This window comes from Dipodomys merriami, unplaced genomic scaffold, assembly GCF_024711535.1.
Source record: "Dipodomys merriami isolate MVZ:Mamm:240054 unplaced genomic scaffold, mDipMer1.0.p SCAF_4, whole genome shotgun sequence".
Taxonomy (NCBI): domain Eukaryota; kingdom Metazoa; phylum Chordata; class Mammalia; order Rodentia; family Heteromyidae; genus Dipodomys; species Dipodomys merriami.
The window spans coordinates 86,185,938-86,210,191 of record NW_027205603.1 but is presented as its reverse complement, the minus strand read 5'-3'; the positions used below and the strand labels follow the sequence as shown (position 1 = coordinate 86,210,191).

The 24,254-nt window shown below is 44.7% G+C and overlaps 1 protein-coding gene across 8 annotated transcripts in view; it reads left to right on the top strand.

Annotated features, from left to right (window-relative positions):
- The window catches only part of Asap1 (ArfGAP with SH3 domain, ankyrin repeat and PH domain 1), a 299,332-nt gene that overhangs the window by 62,041 nt on the left and 213,037 nt on the right, over positions 1-24,254 (top strand). For 6 of the 8 annotated variants that reach the window (XM_069991415.1, XM_069991412.1, XM_069991407.1 and 3 more), the window contains exon 3: positions 7,467-7,593. The exons of 1 other annotated variant lie outside the window; for it this stretch is intronic. In XM_069991415.1, the coding sequence (XP_069847516.1) occupies positions 7,467-7,593 (127 nt within the window). Of the gene's footprint in view, positions 1-7,256; positions 7,594-24,254 lie in introns of those variants that run through there. One more of the 8 variants, XM_069991411.1, reaches the window with a different exon arrangement.

Here is a 24,254-nt window from a genome sequence, read left to right as displayed (position 1 = left end):
TAGCTCATAAAAGGGCGCCAGCTCAATTCAAAACACATTTATGGGGGGCCTTCAGGGGCTTGTACTCAGCAGAGCCTTCTGTGGGGCAGGAAAAACCTGCAGGGCTGCGATTGGGACCGGCTGTGAAGAGCATTTCTCCATTTATTAGCTGTTGACCTTAAACAAGCTCCGAGTTCTCAAAAACATGCCACCTCCCCAGGTTCCTGGGAAGATTTCAGGAGATGCTTTTTGTCTCATGTCATGCCTGAGGCTCCAGGAACCTTCTGTCCTTCCTTCCAGCTCTTCCCCTCCCCCCCCCCCAAGCGGGTAGGTGAGAGAGATGGACAGGAGAGTCCCTAAGTACCCTCAAGGATTGGCAATCTGGAACTTGGTATTTAAGAAACTCAGTAGGAAGCTGTGAGTTCTCAGCCAAACCCTGACATTAACAGTTTGATTTATCGCTGTGGAAATTCACAGTTTGCCACGTGTACCTGGATCTGAAGTCCCTCCGACTGTGCCAGTATCCCCTACTTGCTGTAGCAGAGAGAGAAAGGTCAATATTGGGAACACCTGGGTGAAAATTAATCCCCAAGGAGTGGGGTGAGGGGAGTTCACCCCAAGTCAGTCAAGCTTACATTTGAAGTAGGCTCAGGAGGAAAAACCATATACACGGACTGCAACAGCAAAATGATCCTGGGGCTGGGGATCCAGGCTAATGAGCTGGAGGACCTGCTCTAGGACTGATCGAGGTGACCTCTGAGCTTCAGATTTCCCCTGCATATAACAATGGCCTAGTGTAGCACTTGCTGTATACAGTCACTGTGAGCCTTAAGTGAGATCATGACTGCAGTGACTCAGACTAGTGCAAGATGCATAGTAAGTATACCAATCGTTAGCTCATATTTATCATTCACAGGATAGAATAGAAATATATTCCTGAAGCCGGGTGCTGGTGGCTCATACCTGTAATCCAAGCTACTCAGGAGATCTGAGGATCTCAGTTTGAAGCCAATCCAGGCAGAAAAGTCCATAAGACTCTTATCTCCAATTACTTACTCCGAAAAATCTGAAAGTGACATGGTGGCTCAAGTACTAGAGCACTAGCCTTGGGCACAAAGAGGCTCAGGGACAGTGCCTAGACCCTGAGGTCAAACCCCAGGACTGGCAAAAATTAAAATTAAAAAGGAGAGAAATGGATTCCTCAGTTGCTTTACTTGATATTCACACTGTATGACCTTTGGTTCCCAGCATTCTTCAGCTGGTCTCATAGGTTCTACCTCCATCAGAGGGAAGGGTCAGGGAATGGAGAGTTTGGAATAGAGACTGCCTCTGCACAAACCATGTTCTTTACTTACTGAGAACACTCTGGTGGTTTTATGTAAAGTATTTAAGTTAAATGAAGTACATTTGGGATTAGAATAGGCCTTTAAAAAATACTACATGAAATTGCACAAGTGCACCTGGGAAGCACTCTGCATGCAGAAAACAAGTCTTTAGCCCTTGTGTGGTATGGTAACATGAGCCTAATAGCACAACGCAAGAAGTCAAGCACAGTTCTCCCTCTGCTTGCCCCTAGAGGGCTTTCTTTTTCCCCCCTGCTTCTTTAAGGCAGGAATGTTTTTTAGGAAGGAAACTTCCTTCTGTTGCCTGGGTTGGAAAAAGAAATCAAAAGGAAGTAGCACTCACCAGGTACAATAACGAGACCAACTGAGATTTGGCTTGGATGTCCATAGCGTCTACCAGGCAGGCTTGGGGAGGTAAACTTGGATTGAGATTTCATTGTGTTCAGTTCTGATTTCATTGTGTTCAGTTTGTGTGACTATAATGTTTGTATCTTAGGACTGTTCCATGAATGATTCAGGTCTTACATACACATTGCCAGCACAGTGCCTGGCCAGGGTAGGAGTTCAGAAAGTAGAAGTTGGTAACCTAGCAGTCTAGCTTTCTCTTTGGTACATCTGAGATTGTCATTCTTACTTTATAAATTTGTGAGGTCTAAAGAACGAAACATGGATCCAAATTTACATATTTAAAGTTTTTTTTTCTCCTTTTGTGCCAGTACTAGGAATTCAATTCAGAGCCTGGGGCACTGTCCCATAGCTTCCACTCAAGGCTAGTGCTCTGCCACTTGAGCCACAATTCCATTTCCACATTTTGGTAATTAATTGGAGATAAGAAGCTCACACTTGGGCTGGGAAGGTGGCTCAGTGGTAGAGCGCTTGCCTTGTATGCATGAGGCCCTGGGTTTAATTCCTCAGCACCACATAAGCAGAAAAAAGAAGCCGGAAGTGGCACTGTGGCTCAAGTGGTAGAGCAGTAGCCTTGAGCTGAGGGACAGCGCCTAGGCCCAGAGTTCAGGCCCCACGACTGGACCCCGCCCCCCCCCCCAAAAAAAGAAGCTCACACTTTCCTGTCCAGGCTTTACACCATGATCCTCAGATCTCAGCCTCCTGATTATAGGCATAAGCCACCAGGAATGATTGATCACTGCCCCCCTTTTATAGATGTGAAAACTGAGACTTATGGAAATGAATTAGGTGAAATTCTGTGCAGCAGAGAATTGAGCCAAGGAGTTCTAATTTGAGAACAGCCCATAAACTCAAGTTCCTGTACAATAAATGCCTGGCTTAGAATAGCCTTCCTCACAAGAGCTATGTTTTATTTTTTTAAATGGGGCTTTATTTTATGATTTCAACTCACTTCTGATCCTGATTGGAATCTATCCTATTTGATTCTAAGTACTGTTTATTTATTTCCCAAATCTAAAACCATCACTAATGGATCTGACCTCACAAAGTATACTTAAGGGAATAAACAAGGTCTCCAAAGACGATTGATTCCCATATCCCAGATCCCAGACTCTGCAAATTGCTTTACTGTGCAGTCTTCCCTTCCCTTTCTTCTTCTTCCTGCAGGTGACTAATTTAGAGATAGCTGAATTGTGAGATGAAAGGAGATGTATTTATAGTCATACTTCACAGAAGAAAAGAGTTCAGAGGAATTCACAATGACTGCTTATTCACTATGCATCAACGTTTTTGTCCCTATCATCTCATGTCATTTCACATAACAATCTGAATATAGTTTTACTATGACCATTACCTTAATTTTGCAGATGAAGAAACAAGGCTAGCAAGTGACAGAGTAGAGATTCAAACCCAGTTTCACGCAGCATGAAGCATTTTCTTCCTTTCTCCTCACAGCTCAGTTAAATGAGAGGATTTTGCTGTGTGTTCTTGCTGACTATCACTGTGGTACAGAGCACGCATGGCTCTTCCTGATTTCTTGGGTCTGAAGAATCCCTTTGCTTCCCTACCCCAGGTCCATTGTCAATCATCTTGCACATGTGCCCCCTTGGTTATAAAGCATATGGGAGAGTGAGCTCTATAACTGGAAATGGGATTCAGAGCCAATTCCCCAATGCAACAAGGTCGCTAATGCCATTGCTATCCAGCCACCATTACTCTGGTTGCCTCTATTTAAGGACACAAAGAGGCATTCTGCCAGGATCACTGTCTTGTCCCTGTGGACAAAGCTCAACAGCATGACAGGAGCAAGGGTGAACAGTCTTTGAAGGGGAGTCTAATGATAACAACGAAGATGATGCCTGATTTATATAAAGCTGGGTGCATACAAGCCTAAGGACATATGCATGTATGTTTTTCCTGGCTTTGAAAAGGATGGTGTATATTTCTGGGCAGCTTCATGCAAAGAAATACAGCATTTAAGTTTTACTCACGTCAGACTCTATTTGCTTCTAGATATCCAGGAATGGTTTTTTGTGTTTCTTTTTAGAGAAATGAGAGGTACAGATGGTTTCCACTAAGACATGGTTTCAAATTTAAAGAGGATTATGGCCCATGAACCCCAGAAATGGCGGGCTGAGGTGTGAACCTTTGAAATTCTAATTGCAGACCAGTCGGAGGGGTATACACTTACCAGAGTACAATATCTCTCATTGTTTCAATATTCCTTTCATGGCCTGAGGAGGAGGGGGAAGGAGTAGATACATAACATAATCTTCCAATGAAACTGAAACAGAATTGATGGCAGCAGTTTGAGCTCTGGTGGATTCAATGAAGACAGAAATCTCAGCTGGGTGCTGATGGCTCACTCCTATAATTCTAGCTACTCAGGAAACTGAGATCTGAGGATCATTGTGGTTTGAAGCCAGCTGGGACAGGAAAGCCTGCGAGACTCTTATTTTCAAATAAGCACCAAATAGCTGGAAGTAGAACTGTGGTTCAAGTGGTAGAGCACCAGCCTTTAGCAAAAATAAAAGGCTAAGGGATAGTACCTAGGCCTTCAGTTCAAGCTCCAGGACTGGCAGACCCCCACCGCCCCCCAAAAAAACCCTCAAAACTCCACTATTTACCATTGCAGTTAGCAGTCATTATTGCCTGTTGCAATAATCTTTATTCTTTACATCCACGGAGCTGAGTGTATACAGCCGTCATTTGCAGCTGGGAGGGCTGTGTCATCATTTTGACCTATCTGCCTCTTCATTTTATAAGTGACAGCACCCAGCATCCAGTGATAACCACTGTGATTAGGAGAGAACATTCTGGAGCTGAAGGCCTCCTAGAATTAAGGCAATTATACAACAACTAAAGGCCTTTAATACCAGTTCTTATTTGCTAACTATTTGCCAGTTCTAGATGACAGGAGAGCTACCAGCTCAATGGAGGTGACAGTACGAGATAACAACTTGGAATCAAGGGAAGGCTAGAATAAAGGCAAAACATCTCAAGTCTGAATTTATTTCCAGCCTAGAGGAAGGAAAACCTTTTTGGAATAGAAGGAAGTCTGAGTTTTCAGTGTAATTTTCCCAGTGCTCTGTGGGGGAACACAGGATTACTGAGACTCGGAAAGCTTAATTAGTCCAAGCCAGTAGGGTCCATTTTTCTTCCAAGTTACAGAACTTTTCAGACAGAGGTAGGGATTCCTCTTAGGTGGCTCATACTTACACACACACACACACACACACACACACACACACACACACACACACACACACACACACACACACACACACACTTTACAACCATATGAATTACCTCCAGGTATGGGTTTCCAGCTGCCTGTTAATTCCATCTGTCCATTTCCCAGAGTTTCATACTCCAAGTGTCGTGTCCTAAAATCAAACTTTTAAAGTATTCATGACAAGAAACTACTCCTATTTATTGAGTGCCTCATTATTTTTGGGGGCTTGAACTCTGGGCCTGGGTGCTGTCCCTCAGCTCTTCAGCTCAAGGGGAGCACTCTACCATTTGAGCCACAGCGCCACTTCTGGTTTTCTGGTGGTTTATTGGAGATAACTCTTACAGGCTGGACTTTCCTTGGCCAGACTGGCTTTGAAGCTTTGATTCTCGGATCTCAGCCTCCTGAATAGCTAGGATTACAGGTGTGAGCCACTGGCTCCTAGCTTCATTATTATCTTTTAAACTAATGACTCTTGAAGTGAGTTTATTCTGGCACTTTATTCTGCCAGAGAAGAGTGTTTTGAGAATTCCCTTATGAACTACCTTTATATGACTAAGCACATCCCTCTGAGGATCATTGATGAGCCTCTCCCTGGAGGAACGGAGCTGGTTCAGCTGGGCCAATCCAGAGATAAGCATCTCCTACTTTACTCCTGGCTTTTCTGTGGATGAGCACTTCCTCATCCATTAACCTGTAACTCCTAAGAGCCTCCTGGGGTTGGTACCCTTTATCCTCTGCCTCCATGTGGGTCCAAGATCCCAGAATGTGGTTGACTCTCTTCATTCTTAAAAAAGGAGGAGGCTCACTTTGTCAGAGGCTTTCTCTGGGTTTTGTTTCTATGGGGACATCACCATGCTTTCACTCCTTATATCTACTCCACTCTGTGTCATCTAATTTGTTAGCTGCTCACTTGTCTACTGGAAGGTAAGCTGCATGACAGACAAGGGCATTGCCCAATCTCCCCTATACAGAATAGGCTCTTGATAAACATTTGTTGGCAGTGAATGAACTGAACAGCCACCCCAATGTCAAAGATTTCTTTCCCTGTCTCCTGACCTGTCTGTAGCCTTCCAGCTACACAGGATGGCTTGAGCAGACCAGGCTTTTTTGGTCAGTTGTGAGGCCTGAATGGTTCTGGGCGCTGTCCCTTGGCTCTTCAGCTCTAGGGGAGCACTCTACCACTTGAGCCACAACACCACTTCCAACTTTTTTCCCCTGCTTATGTGGTGCTGTGGAATCGAACCCAGGACCTCATGCATTGCAAGGCAAGCACTCTGCCACAGAGCCACCTTCCCAGCACCAGACCACAGCTTTTAAGGGTCCTATATTCAGAGACACTACTCATGGGCCTAGATTTTTTTTTTTAATTTTCCTTTTCTTAAAAAACAAAAACACTTCATCATCAATGGTGAGCAAGTAGCTAAGTGGATGGATTCTAACTACAGTAGACTGGACTACTGTAAAAAATAAAAATAGCCCTTTGCTGAGGCAGAGGAGGGAGTTATGTGTTGGGACTGTTTCAGCTTTGATTTGCATCTGGGAAATACTTTCACGCACTCCTCCCTCCTTGACTTTCTTCGGGGTTAAGGAAAAAAGTGCAAATGAAAAGATGAGGAAATTGTGAAAAAGCCCGAACTTTCATTTGTGCTCACAGAGCATTCCAGCAACCTCAGCAACTGCACAAAGCGAGCTTTCCCAGGGCGGGGGCCGGGCGGGCAGCCACCAGCCGGGCCCCAGCCGCCCCCCAGCCGCCCCGCGCGGCCCGCGCCCCCCCCCCGCACCACCCACGCGGGACTGAAAAAGAACACGCACAACTTTTGGTGTTTTCTGGTTCCCTTCTTGCAGAAATGCTCGCGTACGTAACCAGCTGGCTGAAGTAACCACTCCGCGGGCGGCCAGGGGGACGTGGTTCCGGCGCCCCCGCGAGCTCGTGGGGCGGGCCGGGGGTGGGGGAGGGCGCCCCCCACCCCGAACGCCCTCAGAGCGCTGCAGGGCGGGGGGCGGGGCGCGCGGGCCGGGGGGCGGGGCGAGGGCGGGGCGGCGCATGCGCAGAGCACTTCCTTGTTTGTCCCCGTGACCGGCCGCGGGAGCCCGCCCGCCCTCACGCCCGCTCTCCCGCCCGCCCGCCGCGAGACTGAAGTGTTCAGTCAGCCCGGCCCCGCCGCCGCCTGTCAGAGCGCTCGAGGAGCCGCGCCCGCCGCCCGAGCCTCCGGCCGCAGCGTCCGCGCCCCACCCCCGCCGGCATGAGCACGGGGAGGCGGGTCCTCTGGAGCCCCCGGCCTCGCGCGCCGCTCGGAGTTTGAAGGGCCCGAGCGCCGCCCTCGTCCGCCCGCGCCCTCCCCCCCACGCCCAGCTCCCGCGCCGCCGGGCCGGGGGCGCCGCGCCAGGCCGGCTGCGGGCGACGGCGCGGGCGTTCATGAGCCTCCGAGCGACCCGCGGCCCCGGGAGCCCGCGCCGTGACTCACCCTCCGTCCCCGCTTGTGTCTCCTCGTCCCTCCCGGCAGGATGCCGGACCAGATCTCCGTCTCCGAGTTCATCGCCGAGACCACCGAGGACTACAACTCGCCCACCACGTCCAGCTTCACCACGCGGCTGCACAACTGCAGGAACACCGTCACGCTGCTGGAGGAGGTAGGCTGCGGGCCGGGTCCCCGCGCGCAGCCCCGGCGCCCGCACTGGGGTCCGCTTGCCTGCTGAGGTGGAGAGGAAGGAGGAAGGGGATGTGGCGGGGGGGGGGGGGGGGGAGATGGGGAGACACACCCCCCTCCCCTTCCCCGCTCCCAGGTGCCTGGAGGGGGGGCACTTCCGATCTGCAGCCCCCTTCCTCACTTGCCGGCCCTTCTCGGGGTGCGGTGGGTTTCAGGGCCCGCGGGGGGGGCTGCAAGTGGATCTGTGGACACCCCCCCCCCGAGGGAGGGGTGGGAGAAATCTCTTCCCCATCCTTGGTCCTGTCCGCCTTCCAGGCGGTCTTCGGGGGCGCTTCCACATCCTGGTGACCGGCTCCTCACCCGCAGAGTAGGTGTGGCGTCCGGCCGGCCGCCGAGGTCAGAAGCCGAGGCGTCGCGGCCAAGGTCACCGGCCAGGGACTCGGTGGGTGGACAGCGAAAGCGCTTCGCCGTGGCCGCCGCGCTGAGCCTGGCGGACTTGGCTGCTGAGATAAGGGCCCGTGGAAAATGCCCACAGCACCCGAGGGGAGTCGGGCGGAGGCTGCCTCCTCCTCCCCTGGACGCCTTCCGGCCGGTCCCTGGCGCCCGAAGTGCCGAACGCCTAGGCGAATCTGTGCAAACAGGTCCCCCACCCGGCGCCCCTTTGCCACAGGCCTTTGGTGGGGTCTGGCAGCGCCAAGCCAGGTCTGCAGGGCACTGGAGGGCTGTGAAAGCAGACCCGAGGCCCGGAGCCCGCAGAGCTGACGGAACTGGGAAGAGGGAGGGGGAGGGAGGGCTGTAGAAGTCTCAGACTTTTTTTTTTTTTTCCTCCCTTAATCTGGACCTTCCAGCCTAGCACCTGGCAGGGTCAAGGGCACAGCGATTTCCTGAAAATTTTGGAGTGGATTAGTGATAAATTGGGATGGGTAAGAAGGAACTGGAAAGCCCAGGAGCTACAGAAGCCTCTGGAACCTCAGTGAAAATAAAGCATTTGCACTGGAACTCAGCACCATCTCTCAGTACGGCAAAATAGTACTCCTTTCAAACAAGACCCAGCAGGAAAAGACAGCCTTAGGAAGAGGAATGATTTTTCCCTAGGGGAATTATGTGGTTGGTTTATTGAGGTTTGGAGAGCCCTTTCTGACTTAAAGCCACCATGACCCACCCTTGTAATGTTGGGAAGCTGGTGGTTTTGTAGGTAAATTGCTTTCAGTACTACTTTTGATTCTGATTCTTGAGTTACTATAGGAAGAACCCCTATTTAGAAATAACAGTTTTAGGTTTTGTGCTCCTATTGAGTCCCCAGTTCTGGGTATTAGTATAAATGTTTCATTCAGTTGAGGATGCTTCTAGAGTTCTCTCTAGAGTCATTGTTGGGTGCTTAAATTAATTCTGAAGTGGGTGGAAGAATAGTAGGTTTGTTTGAAAGCCAGAGGTAAATAGATTGAGGGGTTTTTTTTGTTTGTTTGTTTTGGTTTGGTTTTGGTTTTGTCTTTGTGAATTGTCAGTCCCTTGTGTTACCTTGACAGCAGCTGAAATTAAAGAGAGTTGCCAGGCATTCATCCTCATGATGAGTCCTTCACATATTATGGTAAATTGGAACATGCTGATAGAGGAGTATTCTGTATCTTTTTTCTGTACCTCTAAAGGATATGACATTCATTAGACTGCAGTGTTATTTTCATTTTAGGTAAGTTCTTCAGTGCTTGCTAATAGAGCTGTCAGTTACTTTTAACTTTCTTGCTCTGCACATTTAGATAGTGTTACTGTAGTCTGCAGTACATGATAAGGGTTTGGACAGTGCTGTTTGTAGGAGTATTTGTGCATATTGAAGCAACACCTTGGATAGAGTTAATGTCATACTATAAGCAGTTGCTCTTACCTAAGTTTAAATTTAAATGCAAATGTCAATGATGTTTAAATTTCATTTTTAATTTTTAAAATGTAATTTGCATGTATCTCCTAATAAAATCTGACTTGTGAGCTTGGGTAGAAAAGGAGATGGAACCGTAGCAATTTGAGTGTGCCTGGCCTCAGCCATTTTGGAAGAATTGGAACCAGGCTAGAAGTTCAAAAGTATCACCTTAGAGTACATTGTTGATAATACTCGCATTCTCAAAAATGTAACAGTAAATGTTTCATTCAGGATGCCTTAATAATATTTCTTTTTTTCTGAACTTGAGTACAGTGTTGGTTACAAAATGATTGTCTCTACTCTGAAGCTTTTAACTTTTAGCATACTTCAGGAGATTGGACTCTCAAGATTAGCTTTTTGCATGAATGCTTTAGTTCCTTACTGGACAGCCATCACAGTTGAATTTCTCCTTTTCCTTCAAGCTTACATATATGAAGAAGATACACATATAAATATCTTGTGAATCACAGTTCAGTTTTTCAAAAATATAACACTTAAGGTTATTGCCCCTAAAATAAGAGGAAAAATTGGAGGGCATACCACAAATTTTTGTTGGCATATACTTCACAAGTGAGATATTTGGAAGCTGTAAGGATGTGGCCTGGGTGGTTCTCTGGTTATTCTTGGGAATAGAGCTATGGGTACTTTTTTTTTTTTTTTGGTGATGTGGAAACTTTGGAATAGGACTAGAATTTTCTCCTTATTAAAAAAAAAAAGCCTTTCCCCAGTTCTTGTAATTAAGTACTTCCTGTTTATTTGTGGTCTTTGCTGTTGTTTGGATTACTGACATATATAGATAGATAGACTGCAGCTAAAACACTATGAGATCTCCAAGCTTGGGGCTCCAGATTAACCCACACTCTTCCTTTTGCTGTCTCCTTGGCAAAGACTATACTGTGCTGTGCAGATGTTAGTGCTTTTATTTAAAGTCTCTGTGATGAGCTCTCTAGGAAATGAGTCAGAAATCTATGGTAAGAGGCTGAGTTTACTTCTAGGCTTCTTTGGGGGTAAAGGGGCACATATGGCTGTGGGAGTCAGGGCTTAGCTGGCACACAGTGATTGGAGGCTGTTTGGGGGGAGGCAGGAATGGATCTACTGGTGCTCTGCCAAGGTTTCATCCTGGTGTGTGAGTGTTTTCCAAGCAAAAAAGCCAATGTTTTGCTTATTCTGCAACTAAAGCACACTGCTGAATGCCATTTTACTTGTGACTGGAAGTTATGAGTAAGTGACTGGGAGATGGTTTTCTGCGGAAAGGAGTAGGCCGGCATTTTAGGACCAACGGTGAGGGAGCCAGTAGAAAGGGATCTTCCTTTTACAGGTTTCCAGTGGCAAATACTTGGTACCTTTTGAAAGGAGGAGAGTCCCGCACGGTCGGCATAGGTTAGCTCAGTTACTTTTAAGTTGGATGCATTTCAGTTTGGGGCTGATGGAGGAGGCATGTTCCATTTATTTGCTGAGCAGCTGCTCTGTACAAGGCCAGTCATAGACAAATGAGGTGTACGATCACGTGCAGTCTTCATGTGAGTGCTGAAGCAGGGACAGTTACTAGCTGCATTTTATAGAGAAGAAAATTGAAGCCCCAAGTTGTGAAATGATTGGCTAGTAAACAAATGGAGTCAGGAAACCCTTTAAACAGTTAAGGCATAATAGATGTTCTGAGTGTCCGCAAAGACCTATTTTGGTGACTCTGTGGAGACATAGAGGGCCTTCGCTTTCACTGAGCCTTCTAAAACCATACCGGTCTTTCTTACCTAGGAAGTTCTTAATAGTTAGGCTTTGGTATGCTGATTTTTATCCTGTGCTTTCAAAGGTTTGGATATAGGTCTTATAGACTGAAATGTGGAAACTTATGTAGGTATAATCTACAGACAGCATTCACTCAGCAAAGTTTTGAGGAGAACCTGTGACATATATGTCACTTTGCCAACCCCAGCTGAGCTATTAGGGTTCTTATTTGAATTGTATTATGGAAGCTAATGATATTTGAAAAAAATAAATAAAGCGGTAACTCTTAGCTGAATAAAGCACATAAATTCATAGCTAGGAGAAGCAGTACAGAACTTTTGCTCCCGCAATATAAACTGTGGCTCACTCATTTACCATCCAGTTAGTATACAAATTATTGAGAGCCTCCTACTGCTAGTCCAGGGATACAGATACAAACCACCTTGCCCTTGGAGTGTCCTGTTGTAGTGTTCCTAAGGGAGCTGGCAATCACGTGTGATTCTAGCACCAGAGACTTGTCTTAACTTACATAGATGGTGTGTTCAGTCGTTTCTGAAGGCATAGAAATGTTTAAATAAAAAACAAGAATATAAAATGTAGATTTATTATCAAGGAAGAAACTGAGGATTACAGACATTAAACATCTTGTCCGAGGGCTGGGAAGGTGGCTCAGTGGTAGAGAGCTTGCCTTGCATGAATGAGGCCCTGGGTTTGATTCCTCAGCACCACATAAACAAAAAGAAAAAAGCCGGAAGTGGCGCTGTGGCTCAAGAAGTAGAGTGCTAGTCTTGAGCTGAAGAGCTTAGGGACAGCGCCCAGGCCCAGAGTTCAAGCCCCATGACTGGACCCCCCCCCCAAAAAAAAAAAAAAAGATCTTGTCTGAGGTCACAGGAACTAGTTAGCTTGGGAGTTAATCATATTTCTGTAGCATCTTCCTGTATCTGCCTTGAGTAGTTGGGATTCTAGGCATGCTGCTTGCCTACTTTTGATGCCCCAAAGCCATAGTTGTAGGAGAAGGAAGAAAAAGTAAGTAACCCATTAGCTTTTTTTCTGCTTTTAGGAGACCTCTGTTTATATCTCTGCCTTTTGTGGTCAATGATAGTGCTGCCAGCAATCCTTCCTAGGCTGAGAAGAAGTGAGTTGGCCATGTGGCTTCCAGCTCCACCCTGGCATACATAGTCTGGAACTATAGATCAACCCTTTGCCAGTGGGCTGCCCACAGACCTGGCTGAAGAACCACTACTTGAAGCTGTTGTTGGATCAGGGTTGCTTAGGCTATACACAGCCCTGCCTTTTTTGGGTGCTAATAAAGGTATTACTAAATACCTGAGTTCAGACTATCTAGTTTGGGGCTTGCTAGTCTGGGAAATGGATCTTCAAGTGGCTGGTGAAAGCTATGATGGGGGATTCTAATGGTCACTTGGAATATTGCAGAAAAATCAATAGTTACCTCTAATAATGAGGTTCAGCTTTCAGGCCATATGTATTTGATTTGGCCTGCAACTGATCAGTTCAGTGGTATAGCACTGGTAATCTTGTGACCACATTCTTATGGATTGCCAATGGTAGATCCCTAAAAGTGGGGAAGCAAAGTATTATTTTACTAGAATTTTACTGGCTTGTTTGCTAGAAGAGGCTTCCAGCAGAGAGAATGCTCATGTGTGATAGGATCCCAGACAAAGTCTAGTTTAGTTCTGTTCCTTTCCAGTGTAGAGACTGAGGCATACAGAAAAGAAAGATTTGAATTCAGGGCACTTGACACCCAATCAAAGGCTTTTTTTGCTTGGATCTCCCAACAGCATACATGTTAGAAGTGTCTTCTATACCACTCCCAGGAACTTCTAAGGAGGAAGAGGGAAGTAAACCTGAAATGAAGAAGCTCATTTTGGTAGCCTAGCCTGCTGATGAAAGTCCTGGTCTCATACGCTATGCTCTGTGAGGCCACTGTAGCCCTCCTGATACCAGGTGACAAGGCTTTTATCTGAAGTCAATTGCGGTGGTATACAAACATGGGTGCAGGTAGCCCCAGAGAAGGGGGTTTCCAATTATGTAACCAGTCATTTGGGGATTTCTTGGTATTAAGTGTAAATAAGTGATAGGGATGGAGATCACTCCACATATAAGTTACTCAGTTTGATTTTTCAGCCCTCTTCCTATAACAGGGAGGAAGGAGGTGAGTAAAGGGACCAGGATCCCTCCCTGTGGAGCAGGGGCTTGAGGAAGGTGACACTCCCTTTCCTGGGTTAATTGAACCTCCTTTCTCGGGTGTGTCTGGTAAGTTACTGAACCCTATTATGTCTTAGTTCCTCATGGAATAGTACTTACCTCTTGGTGTATCAGTATAGATAAAGTGCTGACACATAGTGCCAAGCATGGTTATTGCTGTATTGATGGCCACTCTTATTCCTCATTACCATTGGTATTCACTATTATTGCATTAAACTACTGGATATGTAACAGAAGACAAAGCTTGGTGGGTGCATTTTGGAAGGGTGGTGATGGCCACGTGACACTACCAACCTGAAGGATCTAGATGGCAGAGGCACAGATGGAACTCAGTTGGGAACCAGTGCAGTAATAAACACTTGGACCATCATGGGTCGTGGTCACCACTGCTGACTCAGAATAGCTGTACTCTCAGCCCTTGGTGGGTGCTGCTGTGGGCTAATGGAACCAGTGGCCTTGTTGACCCTTTGACCCCAGCCGGCCTCACTGTTCATACTTCCTCCAGTCACTACCTATTCTTTCCGTTGACCTCCACATTCCCTGGCATGTCCCCCACCATGGTGCATCAAAGTAGAGGCAGCACTTGTACTTTGGGGTTTTGCTGGGGTTTGGGGAAATGAGCTCTGTTACATAATGAATGGCAGGTATTGGATTGCTACTTTGTTGAGGGAGGGGGGTAGGGCCATAGCAGTTTGCAGTGGGTCCAACTGGAACTGAAAGCGTGGCAGCTAGGTCGTGTGCTTTACTGATTACAGCTAGGAGCATAGACCACAGGAATTCTATTTTGGTTTGGAGGCAGGCGCCTCAAAGTGAAAAGGATCTCTCCTTGAATTGGCATTTCTATGTGCTTCAAACTCTTTTCAGTGTCAGTAAAATGAGTTTTAATTATATCAGATCAGGAGGTGCTTGACTTGGTCTTAACTGAATGTGGGTGTCTACCAGGGTGAGGGGTGGGGTGTGCTCTTTTAGGGCCAGAGCACCATAGGAGCAGCCTCTGTGTCATGGTGCTGTCTGTGGTCAGTTACATAAGAGCTGAATTTTAATGCTGAGGCTATGGTATAATTTTCTTCCAAAGGACTGGAATATGTATCCCTTTGATAAGACAGCACCCAATTTAGCCACCCAGAAGCTAGAAAAACAAAATCATAACCTCGTGTGCCAGGGAAGTTAAGCCCAAAAGACAGTTGCATTTTGGTGCCAACTATTGGAGAAAGCAAAGAGTTGGCTAAGTTAATTAAGGCCATCTCTTTCCCTGCCACATGAGCTTTGGGTGAAGGGAAATACAGGCTCCTTTCAGCTCTCTAGAATAAGCCTCGATATCTTGGACCAGGATTGAAGCCAGGACAGTTATGGTGAATATGACACCTAGCACAGAGTAGGCTGGAATAAGTAGGAAGGTAATTATTATGACATAAATATGACAGCTAGAAAAAGCTTTAGAGATTATGTAGTCCTTTATGAATGAGGAAGCCAAGGCTCAGAAAAACGTGGAGTGCTGCAGATCCCCTATCCCCTACCTACCCTACAATGAAACAAAACACAGCTACTAAAGCAACACGAGTATTTAGTGGGAAGACTTGGTGTTTTATAGGAAGAATGATGGTGGGAGTGGGGGGGATGGGAGGGTGTCAGTAGTAGATTTTGGCAGACTTGACCCTACATTACTCCTAGCTACAGTGTGCCACACCCATAGGGTCTCTGTGCCTGATTCTTGGACAGATACATCTGTAAGAGATGATCTAATTGACTCATCTGGGGTCAGGCGCACTCCTCTAATTTAATCAGCCTTGTGCCGGATGATGGTAGGGTTAAGTCATAAATACTCAAGTTCAGCACTCCTTTTCTGTGGTCCTTGGAGAGGATCACATAGCAAAGCTGGTTCCAGCTTTAGGTTCCAGCATTTCTGCAGAGAAGTTAAATGGATGTGACCGGATACTATATTAGGAGACCCAGTAGATTATATAAAGGGAGGGCAAATGCTTGGCACCAGCGGCACTTGGGAAATGCTGTTTCTCTTCCCTTATCTCCACAAGTCTCACCTCCCCTTGATGCCACCCACTCTGTACATTGGGATACTTTGAAGGGCTGTGATTGGAGCACTGTGCTATGTAGTTATTGCTTTACATGTGTTCAAGGAAGGCCAACATTTTACACAAGAGTGTGGGTAGAGATTAAGTACCTATTAAGTCCAAGGTGATGACAGGTTGTTTTGATTCATCTTTCATGATCTCATGGATAGATAGGAGGACAAGTCAGGGACACTCCATTGTCTTTGGGGGAAATGTCTGGTTTAATTGGCTTTCTCTCATGGGGAATAACAGATTGTGTAAAAGTCTCATAAGGGCCAACAGCTTTCCTTCCCTGCAGCGATCTCTACACTGCCTGGTTTACACAAAATAAAATTTGAGTATCTTTATTGTTTTGAGATTTGGGAGCTTTCCTTGTTGTTTCATTAATCATTTCTTTTTTTAATGAACCCTATTTCCTTTTTCTGGTAATGTTTATTCACATTAATAGCATTTCCATAAAATTAGATACTCCTTATTTTTACAAAGTGCGAATCAAAATAAGCATTCTTCGCTGGCCCAGCAGCAGCTGCTGCTTTAATAGTAGGAATATTTTTCATAGCAAAGGAAGTGAATGCACTGCCTTCCAGAAAATCAAACAGTGCCAAGTCACCTCCAGAGGCTCCTGCATCTCTTGTATGAGAGTCTATGCAAATTCAGAATCTGCCAACATTACAATTAGCACCTACTCTGTGTTGGGCTCCGTCTGGGTCAGATGCTCTCCAGTCCTTTCACTTGATTTAATCCTTTCAGCAGCTCTAAGGAGTAAATACAGTTTCCCCATTTTACAGATGCTGAGTAGGCTTAGAGAAGGTTCATCTTGTCCATGCTCTTTCTACTTTTGGACTATCCTCAAGAAAAATGTGTGTGTGTGTGTGTGTGTGTGTGTGTGTGTGTGTGTGTGTGTGTGTGTGTGTGTGTGTGTGTGTGTGTGTGTGTGTGTGTGTGTGTGTGTGTGTAGAAAAATGTGTGTGTGTGTGTAATAAGAAATAAGAAATAGGCTGCTGAATTTAAAACGACAACAACAGAAAAACCAAGTTTCTAACTGGGTAAAAATTACCAGCAGTTATTTTTTGTTTTGCTGGTTAATTGAAGAGAGTCTTACAGACTTTTCTGCTTCCTCTGGCTTAGAACTGCCATCCTCAGATCACAGTCTCCTGAATACCTAGGATTATAGGTGCCTAGCGACCTCACTGAACTTTAGTTATGTGCTTACAGATTGCAGAAAGCCCTTGAAAAACATCAACGCTTAGTAAATTTCCTAAGGGTTCTGCCATTGCTGATGTGAAACTTAGATTCTTTATATGTCTTTTTGGTATATGACTTGTAATCTTTATTGTTGCCAACACTGTGGCTTGAACTTGGGGTACCCTTGCTTGGCTTTTTTTTTGCCCAGTGTTGGTACTCTACACTTGAGCCACAGCTCTACTTCTAGCTTTTTGCTGGTTAATTGAAGATAAGATCCTTATAGACTTCTTCTGCCTGGGCTTGGTTTGAACCTTGATTGTCATGTCACAGCCTCCTCAAGAGCTAGGATTAGACGTGAGCACCAGTGCCCAGTTGACTTACAGTCTTTTGTTGGGTTAGTGACACCAGGCCTAGTGTCAGCTGTCACTTTTCTGGTCCCAGTTCTGTATTGAGGGCTTTGCTATGGTATTTCAGCTTTCACATCAGGTATGATGTGCTGGAGTAGGGATCCATGCAGGGCTCCATGACCCACACTCCTCCCTCCCCTCTGTCACCCTGCTTGCCTTGTTGATAGTGATTTGCACCAGTCAGTCTGGTGAACATTTAGTTTCTTAGTGAAAACAAACACAAACAAGGTCTACAACTGCAAGTGAAACAGGAAAACATCATTCCTTCCTCATTTGCTTCCTTTAGACTGAGTAGGAGGCATTTAAATCTGGATAATTTTATATCGGTCAATGTGGTATGAGAAGGATTAACAAGAGAATTGATACTTTCAAAAAGGGTTGACCTCCCTGATTTTTGTTTACCGATGGCAAGTGGTGAATCATATAATTTATATGAGCAATCATGCCCTGGGTTTTTACTCTCCAGTATATTTTTATTCTGTTATGTTGTCTCATTTTTATCCACACAGTCTTTTGTTAACCAACAAAGCTACCTCAGTTGAAAGCTAGAGAAACTGAAGTTCAAAACATTAGATTGTTTTTACTGAAAAAGGCATGAGACCAGTTCTGCTAACCAGTCTCATGCCCCTCCCCAAGTTCCCAGGCCTAAGTAAGAGGACTTTTGTAAAATAATTTATAACTTTGGAAACATTCATTCATTCATACATACATACATACATGCATTCATGCATATTTTAGGTCCTGGATTCAGTAGTACATGCCTATAATCCCAGTACTCAGAAGCCTGAGGCAGGAGAATCAGCCTGAGCTGAATTCAAAACAATAAGACAACAAAAAATGGGTTTTATTATTGGCTAATTTTGTGATGTTTTGCATTGTTAGATCCCTTTCCTCTCCACCCACCATTCTTTCTGTGGCCCTTCTTAGCTCAGTCCCCAAGTAGTTTTTTCCTTTGAGTATTGGCTTTTCCACTTTGTTTGTCAATTAAATTTTTACACATGTGCAGAGGCTGAAAGAATATTTTTTTAAACAGTTGGCTTAGTAGTTACCCCAAGTGCAACCTTTTGTTACATTGGAGCCTTTGAATATTTGAATGCATCTGTCATTTTGTGCACTAGTGTGGGTAGATTGCTAGAAGAATTACTGAGTCAAAGGCCAGCCATATTCATAAATTTCTGATTGCATTTGTCACAAATGTCAGATTGTTCCATTAGAAAAGTTGCCTGTGCCATGATATAGCCCCAGTCCCAGGTGGTTTGTGGAAGCACTGTACTGCACAGGGGAACAGGTTTGAGGAGACTTGGAATTGAAAGGTCTATATAGAAGGGAAACATTGGATGATGGGTGTAATTGTTGCCCTGGTGTGTGTGTGTGTGTGTGTGTGTGTGTGTGTGTGTAATAGAGAGAGTAAGAGAGAGAGAGAGAGAGAGCGACAGACAGACAAGGACAGAGAATTAGGGAGTGAAGGGGAAAAGGAATACATGAGGTGTTATCCACTTGTCTGCTTAGCGGAGAGAACTGAATGTGGATGTCATTTCAGTATTGGGGGAAGTGGGCAGCTCTGCCTTATCAGCTTCCAGTCGCCTTAGTGATGACTGACTTCTTTATCTGTCCTTAAAGCCTTTCTTCTGAAATTTCTACTAACTATGGAAATAAGTTTGTTGAGGTCTCTGTCTTGTAGACTCAGAATTAAAGAAATGACTTTCACCATCAACTGGGGAAATGTGTACACTAGAAAATAATGCAGCTTCTAAACTGACCTCAGTTCACTTTCTGTTACTGAGTTCATAGGACTGAAAACACCTTTGGATTAGGCCACTTTCTGTTATAGCCAAATATCAAAGCATGAGAAGAGGTTTATTTAGTTTACAGTCCTGGAGATTCAAGGGGGTGGTGCATCAACTGGTGAGGACCCCTTTGATGGATGGCAGTGCGGTGCTGGGAGCATGTGTAAGAAGAAAGGTCCCATTGTTAAATGGTAGCCAGGCTCAGTGTCATGACAACTAACTCATAGTCTCAGAAAATTGCCTTAGTCCCTTCTAATAGCACCATCACCATTTTCCTAATAATCACTCCCAGAACCTCACCTCTTAAAGGTTCCACTACTTTAACACCACCATGCTCAGGACCAACTGTCCAGCACAGAAATGCTTGTGGGACACACACCAGATCCAGACCACAGGAGTGCCTTGTACAGTCTTCACAGAACTGCCACTGTCTTTCCTGCGAGTTGGTATTTTCACTTTTTTTAAAAAAAAATTTAAGCCAAGTTACATTTTAGATTTTGTGTTTGAGCCAACTTTCGGCTAGGGAACTCCATCAACATTAGCATGTGATTTTGTAATGTTTTTATTATGTGGCAATGACTGTTGTTTTTCCAGGGTGGTGCTTTCATAGTTCCAAAAGTTGCAGGGATGCCCTCTGAAGTCTGAAATTGCTCCTGAAGATGTTGAACGTGGGCTTCCCCAGGGGTCCAAGAGCAGTGGCCTCTGGAGCATCTTTACTGGTGAGGAGTTGTGCTTACATGGGGTCCTATGTGTGGTAGGAGAGTCTGCATTCCACATGGGGTTCATTGCATGCACTATGTTCTGCAACCCTTACAGCAGCTGGAAAGCAAATAGATGAGAAAAGCAAGTTCAGAGAAAAACAGCTACTCAACCAGTGTGTGGAGTCAGGGAGGAAGCTGGAGTTTGTGTTTCTGAGGCCTCTGGGCTCTCTCCTTGATCCATCTCATTTTCACTGCTCACCCCTCTAGGGTTTATTCTGTCCTCTTTGAGTCCCAGAACATTATCTTCCCCACTTCTTCCTGACTGCCCTGGGATTAGAACCCAAACTTTCCTTTTCAAAGTCTGTTTCAGCCAAGTCTCTTGGAGGAAAAAAAATTATTAAAAAAAACCCCATTCAGATATTAATGTGTGGCAAGAGATCACAGCAGCAGGCCCCTAGCATTCTTTTAACATTCGTGGTGTCCTAGAACAACAGAATGCAGGAGCTCAGATATTTTCAGGAAGAAGTTAGAAGGCAGTTTTAGGTGTTAGCATGTGCAGAATCTCATACCTTATGGGCTTCCTGGCTGTCTCCTCTCAGAGCAATGAGCCCTTAGAAGATAGTGCTAAGTTCCTCTAGTCCTGATTTCAGTCTTACTTTGGTGCTTCTTCTTACTTGTTAATAATGAATTATTTAAGTAGTAAGTGTTTTCTCTCTTGGCCTTCTATGTTAGGACTTTCTTAAAGTCTCTGAAGCCATTGGTGATGGACCTTTATCACCTAGTGTGTGTCTAGTACTGAGTTGGGAAGTGAAAGAGGTTGCATTATTTTATCTTTGTAGTGGCCTTTTCAGGATTTTCTGGTCCCCATTTGTGGAAACATACTTGGAGAGATACCAAGTTTTTCACATACACGGATGTTCCCGTATTTTAGACTAGGGGTAGGAATATTATGACCTGATGAACTCTTTCTTAAGTAGAAAATGAATGCATTCAACACAACCTAACTTACCTAGCTAACCTTACTAACCTAAAACCTAACAACCTAACTAATATCATAGCTTAACAACATTAGTACACTGGATTACCTACCACATACCAACTAGCCTGAGAAAAGATGCAAATTTAAAATACAAAGTACAGTTTACTGAATGCAAATTACTTTTGCACCTTTAACTCAAAACATTCCACAAGTCAAACCATCATAAGGCTGAGACTATTTTATCATTGATCCTCATAACAATTGTGTAGTTAAAATATTTGCATGCTCAGATTGCAACCTCAGTCTTGGCAGAAGGTAATTTCCTGTCTTGGTTATACTGCTGAAGTAAAACAGCTAAGACCTGCCAGTTCAGAGATCTGCCAGACTTTGAATCTCAAAGACTCTGCTCTTAACCACCTGGCTTGTAGCTCCTATCCAATATGCCACAGCTGGTGCTCAGGCAAGTATTCTCAAGCTCAGATACCATGGGAACTTTGCCTAGCTTACTGGGAAAGAGCATGAGACTCAGACAGGGTGTTGACACTGACGGTTGAGCTATATATCAGTTTTAAGAAAAAGGTGGCTTTTAAGATGTCCTGTGCCCAGTGGTGTGTTCTGTGAGTGGTGAGTATACTTCACCCTGGACCTATCAGGTAGATGTTTAGTATAGACTTCACTTCCTGCTTCATAGCACATCCTGTCACATGACTTGAATTTGATCTCTTAGACCCTATAGTCATATGGCATTTTAAATCATGTTAAATACACAAAAACAAACCACACCAAGACACCCCTCTCCTAAAAGAAGAGAGAAAAACACCTAGTATTTTATTACTATGGAGACTTGAACATTTCCTTATTCATTGTAATGTTTGAGCCATTGTAGCCATTGTACAATAGTAGTATTGAGTTTGGAGCCTAATACTGTGCTAAGTTCTTCATGTTAATATTTATAGTCCTTAAAACAGTGTTATAAAAGTTTTTTCTATTTTATAAAGAGGGAAAATAGGTGTTTAGAGAGGATTAGTAAATATTCAAGTTGCCAGACACTTGGTATTTTGCCAGTACTAGGGCTTCAACTGAGAGCCTCATGCTCTTCACTTGACTTTTTTGTTCACAGCAGGTGCTCTACCACTTGAGCCACACTCTTAGTTCCCACCTTTTTTGCTGGTTAAATGAGATAAGAATCTTTAAGATCTGTTTGCCTAGGCTGCCTTTGAACTTTGATTCTCAGGTTTCAGCCTCCTGAGTAGCTAGAATTATAGGTGTGAGCCTCCAATGCACTGATAGGCTAGGTTTTGACTCCATGTTACTCTCTTACTTTAGGCATTACAGTCAGTTAAAAAAGTGAATCTGAAATGACCTTTTTTTTTTGGTCAGTATGGGGCTTGAACTCTTGGCCTGGGCACTATCCCTGAGCTTTTCAGCTCAAGGCCAACACTCTGCTACTTGAGCCACAGTGCCAATTCCGTTTTCTGAGTGGTTTATTGGTTATAAGAGTCTCACAGACTATTCTGCCTGGGCTGGCTTTGAACTGTGATCCTCAGATCTCAGCCTCCTGAGAGTGAGTGGCATCAGCCACTGGCGCCCAGCTGAAATGATCATTTTAAGTTCATAGTTTAGTTTAAATTATAAATATATGCATGGGCATGCATTTTTATATATCAGGTGCCGGAGTAGGAGTATCATAAACACTAATTGAATATTCAACTTCTCCTCATACCTTTTCTCCTAGAAAGGTTAAAGTATGAATGAATGAGAGAAAGGGTTTTGCTCCCTATCTAGTATAAATTGTCACTTAGGATTAATTTTTGTTTCTGAAGCTGCAGTGATATTTTCCAGGGGCCCAACCTTGTTTGACTCCTGTCTGCTAACTGTCTCTGTGTGTGTGTGTCTGTCTGTCTGTCTGCCTATGTCTTAGATCCAGGTCAGTTTTATTCCCTAGGAATTTTCCCTTTACCTTACACACAACCCATGATTTCTCACAATTTCTAGTATCTATGTGAAAACCACTCCTTTCTCTGAGCAATCATTTCTGTCAGTTACTAACATGGAACCCATTGGGTTGAGCTGTTGGGTCCAAGCCTGTGGAGATCAAGTTTTAAGAGTTGGATTTTGACTTAGACATCTATTTATCTTCAGAGCTTGAGACCTATAAAATGATGCTATTTGAATGAATAAATGAACACAGCTGTGAGCACACATCCTAGGGGGGTGGGGGTCAGTGAGGAGTCTTGAGCTCTGGAGAAAGAGGACTTAAAGATGAGGAGAGTCTGAGAGAAGTGTCTATGGGACCAAGCAGACAGGCAGGGGACACGTGTTGGAATATAAAAGATTTCAAGAGGAAAATGCTTGCAGTCTTGAGTTTTAAATCCAGAAGTAGCCCTCGAAGTCAAGTAGGTCAATCACCTCATTTTATAGATCATTACAATTGCTTGTCCGCCCTGCCTTGAGTTTACAGTTGCTGTACACTGACCTTCAGGGACAAAGCCAGATGTATCTCTTTAAATTAGTGCTTTAATTGCTTTAAACACCTACCTGATCCTTCACAATGTGCTCTGTGTTCTGAGTTGTTTTGAACCTTGAGATATTTGTCACAAAGGAAACTATTTTTAAAAATTCAGAAAAACCAGTCAGATGGAACCCTGCTTTCAACTGGAACAGACTTGTCCCTTGCTGAACCTTGTCATGGCTGTGCTAGCCATTGGTTCCTTTCCATTCTTCTTGCCATAATCCCCTCCTGGCTCCCTGGATTTAGTCAAGAACACTTGCAAATTTGCAAGTGTCCCAGGCCAAGGGACAGATCACACACAGTTAGGTGGAGAATGGAACATCATGTTGATATTTCCTATCATACCACAGTGCATGCTTTTAGGAGCAGACAGGAAAAAATTCCACAGATGTGTGCATGACCAGCTGGAGGCCTTAGCGATACTGCAGTGTTTGCAGAGGTGACTGAGCAATTACATTGGAGAGATTGGGATAATGTTCTTGAAAGAGGTACTCTCTGCTTATCATATATAATCTCAGTTGCTGCTGCTAGCTACTGTTTGTTGAATGCTTTTTGTATGCAGGGTACTTTTTCAAAGCAGTTAATCCCCCCCCCATCCCCATCCCTAATCTACTTTTGCTTAAGGCTAGCACTCTACTACCTGAGCTATATAGTACCACTTCTGGTTCTATCTGTGATTAATGGACTGCTGCCCATGCTGGCTTCAAACTGTGATCCTCAGATCTCAGCCTCTTGAGTAGCTAGAATTACAGATGTGAGCCACTGGTGCCCAGCCAGCAGCTAATTTTTATTGCTTACTTAACTCTGACTGTCAGGTAGTAGTTAGCTGTATCTGCCCATTTGGTGGCTGAGAGCAGCCACCATTTAAGGTAGGTATTATTCACCTCAGCTATCTTTTAGCGACCCATGCTATCTGGGGAAAATTGCTTAACTTCTCTGTGCTTTAGGCATACCTGCTGTAAGCATCCCTTAGTGATATTTATATTCTATTCCTGTGTGTGTCATGAGGAGAGTGAATTGAGTGAATGCACAGGAAGCATCATTAGCTTCTTGGACCTCTTATCCTCCAATACCTTATCATATGATCTGAGGAAATCTACACCACTCAGCCTTTCCTTCATCTCTAAATGCATAACATGTC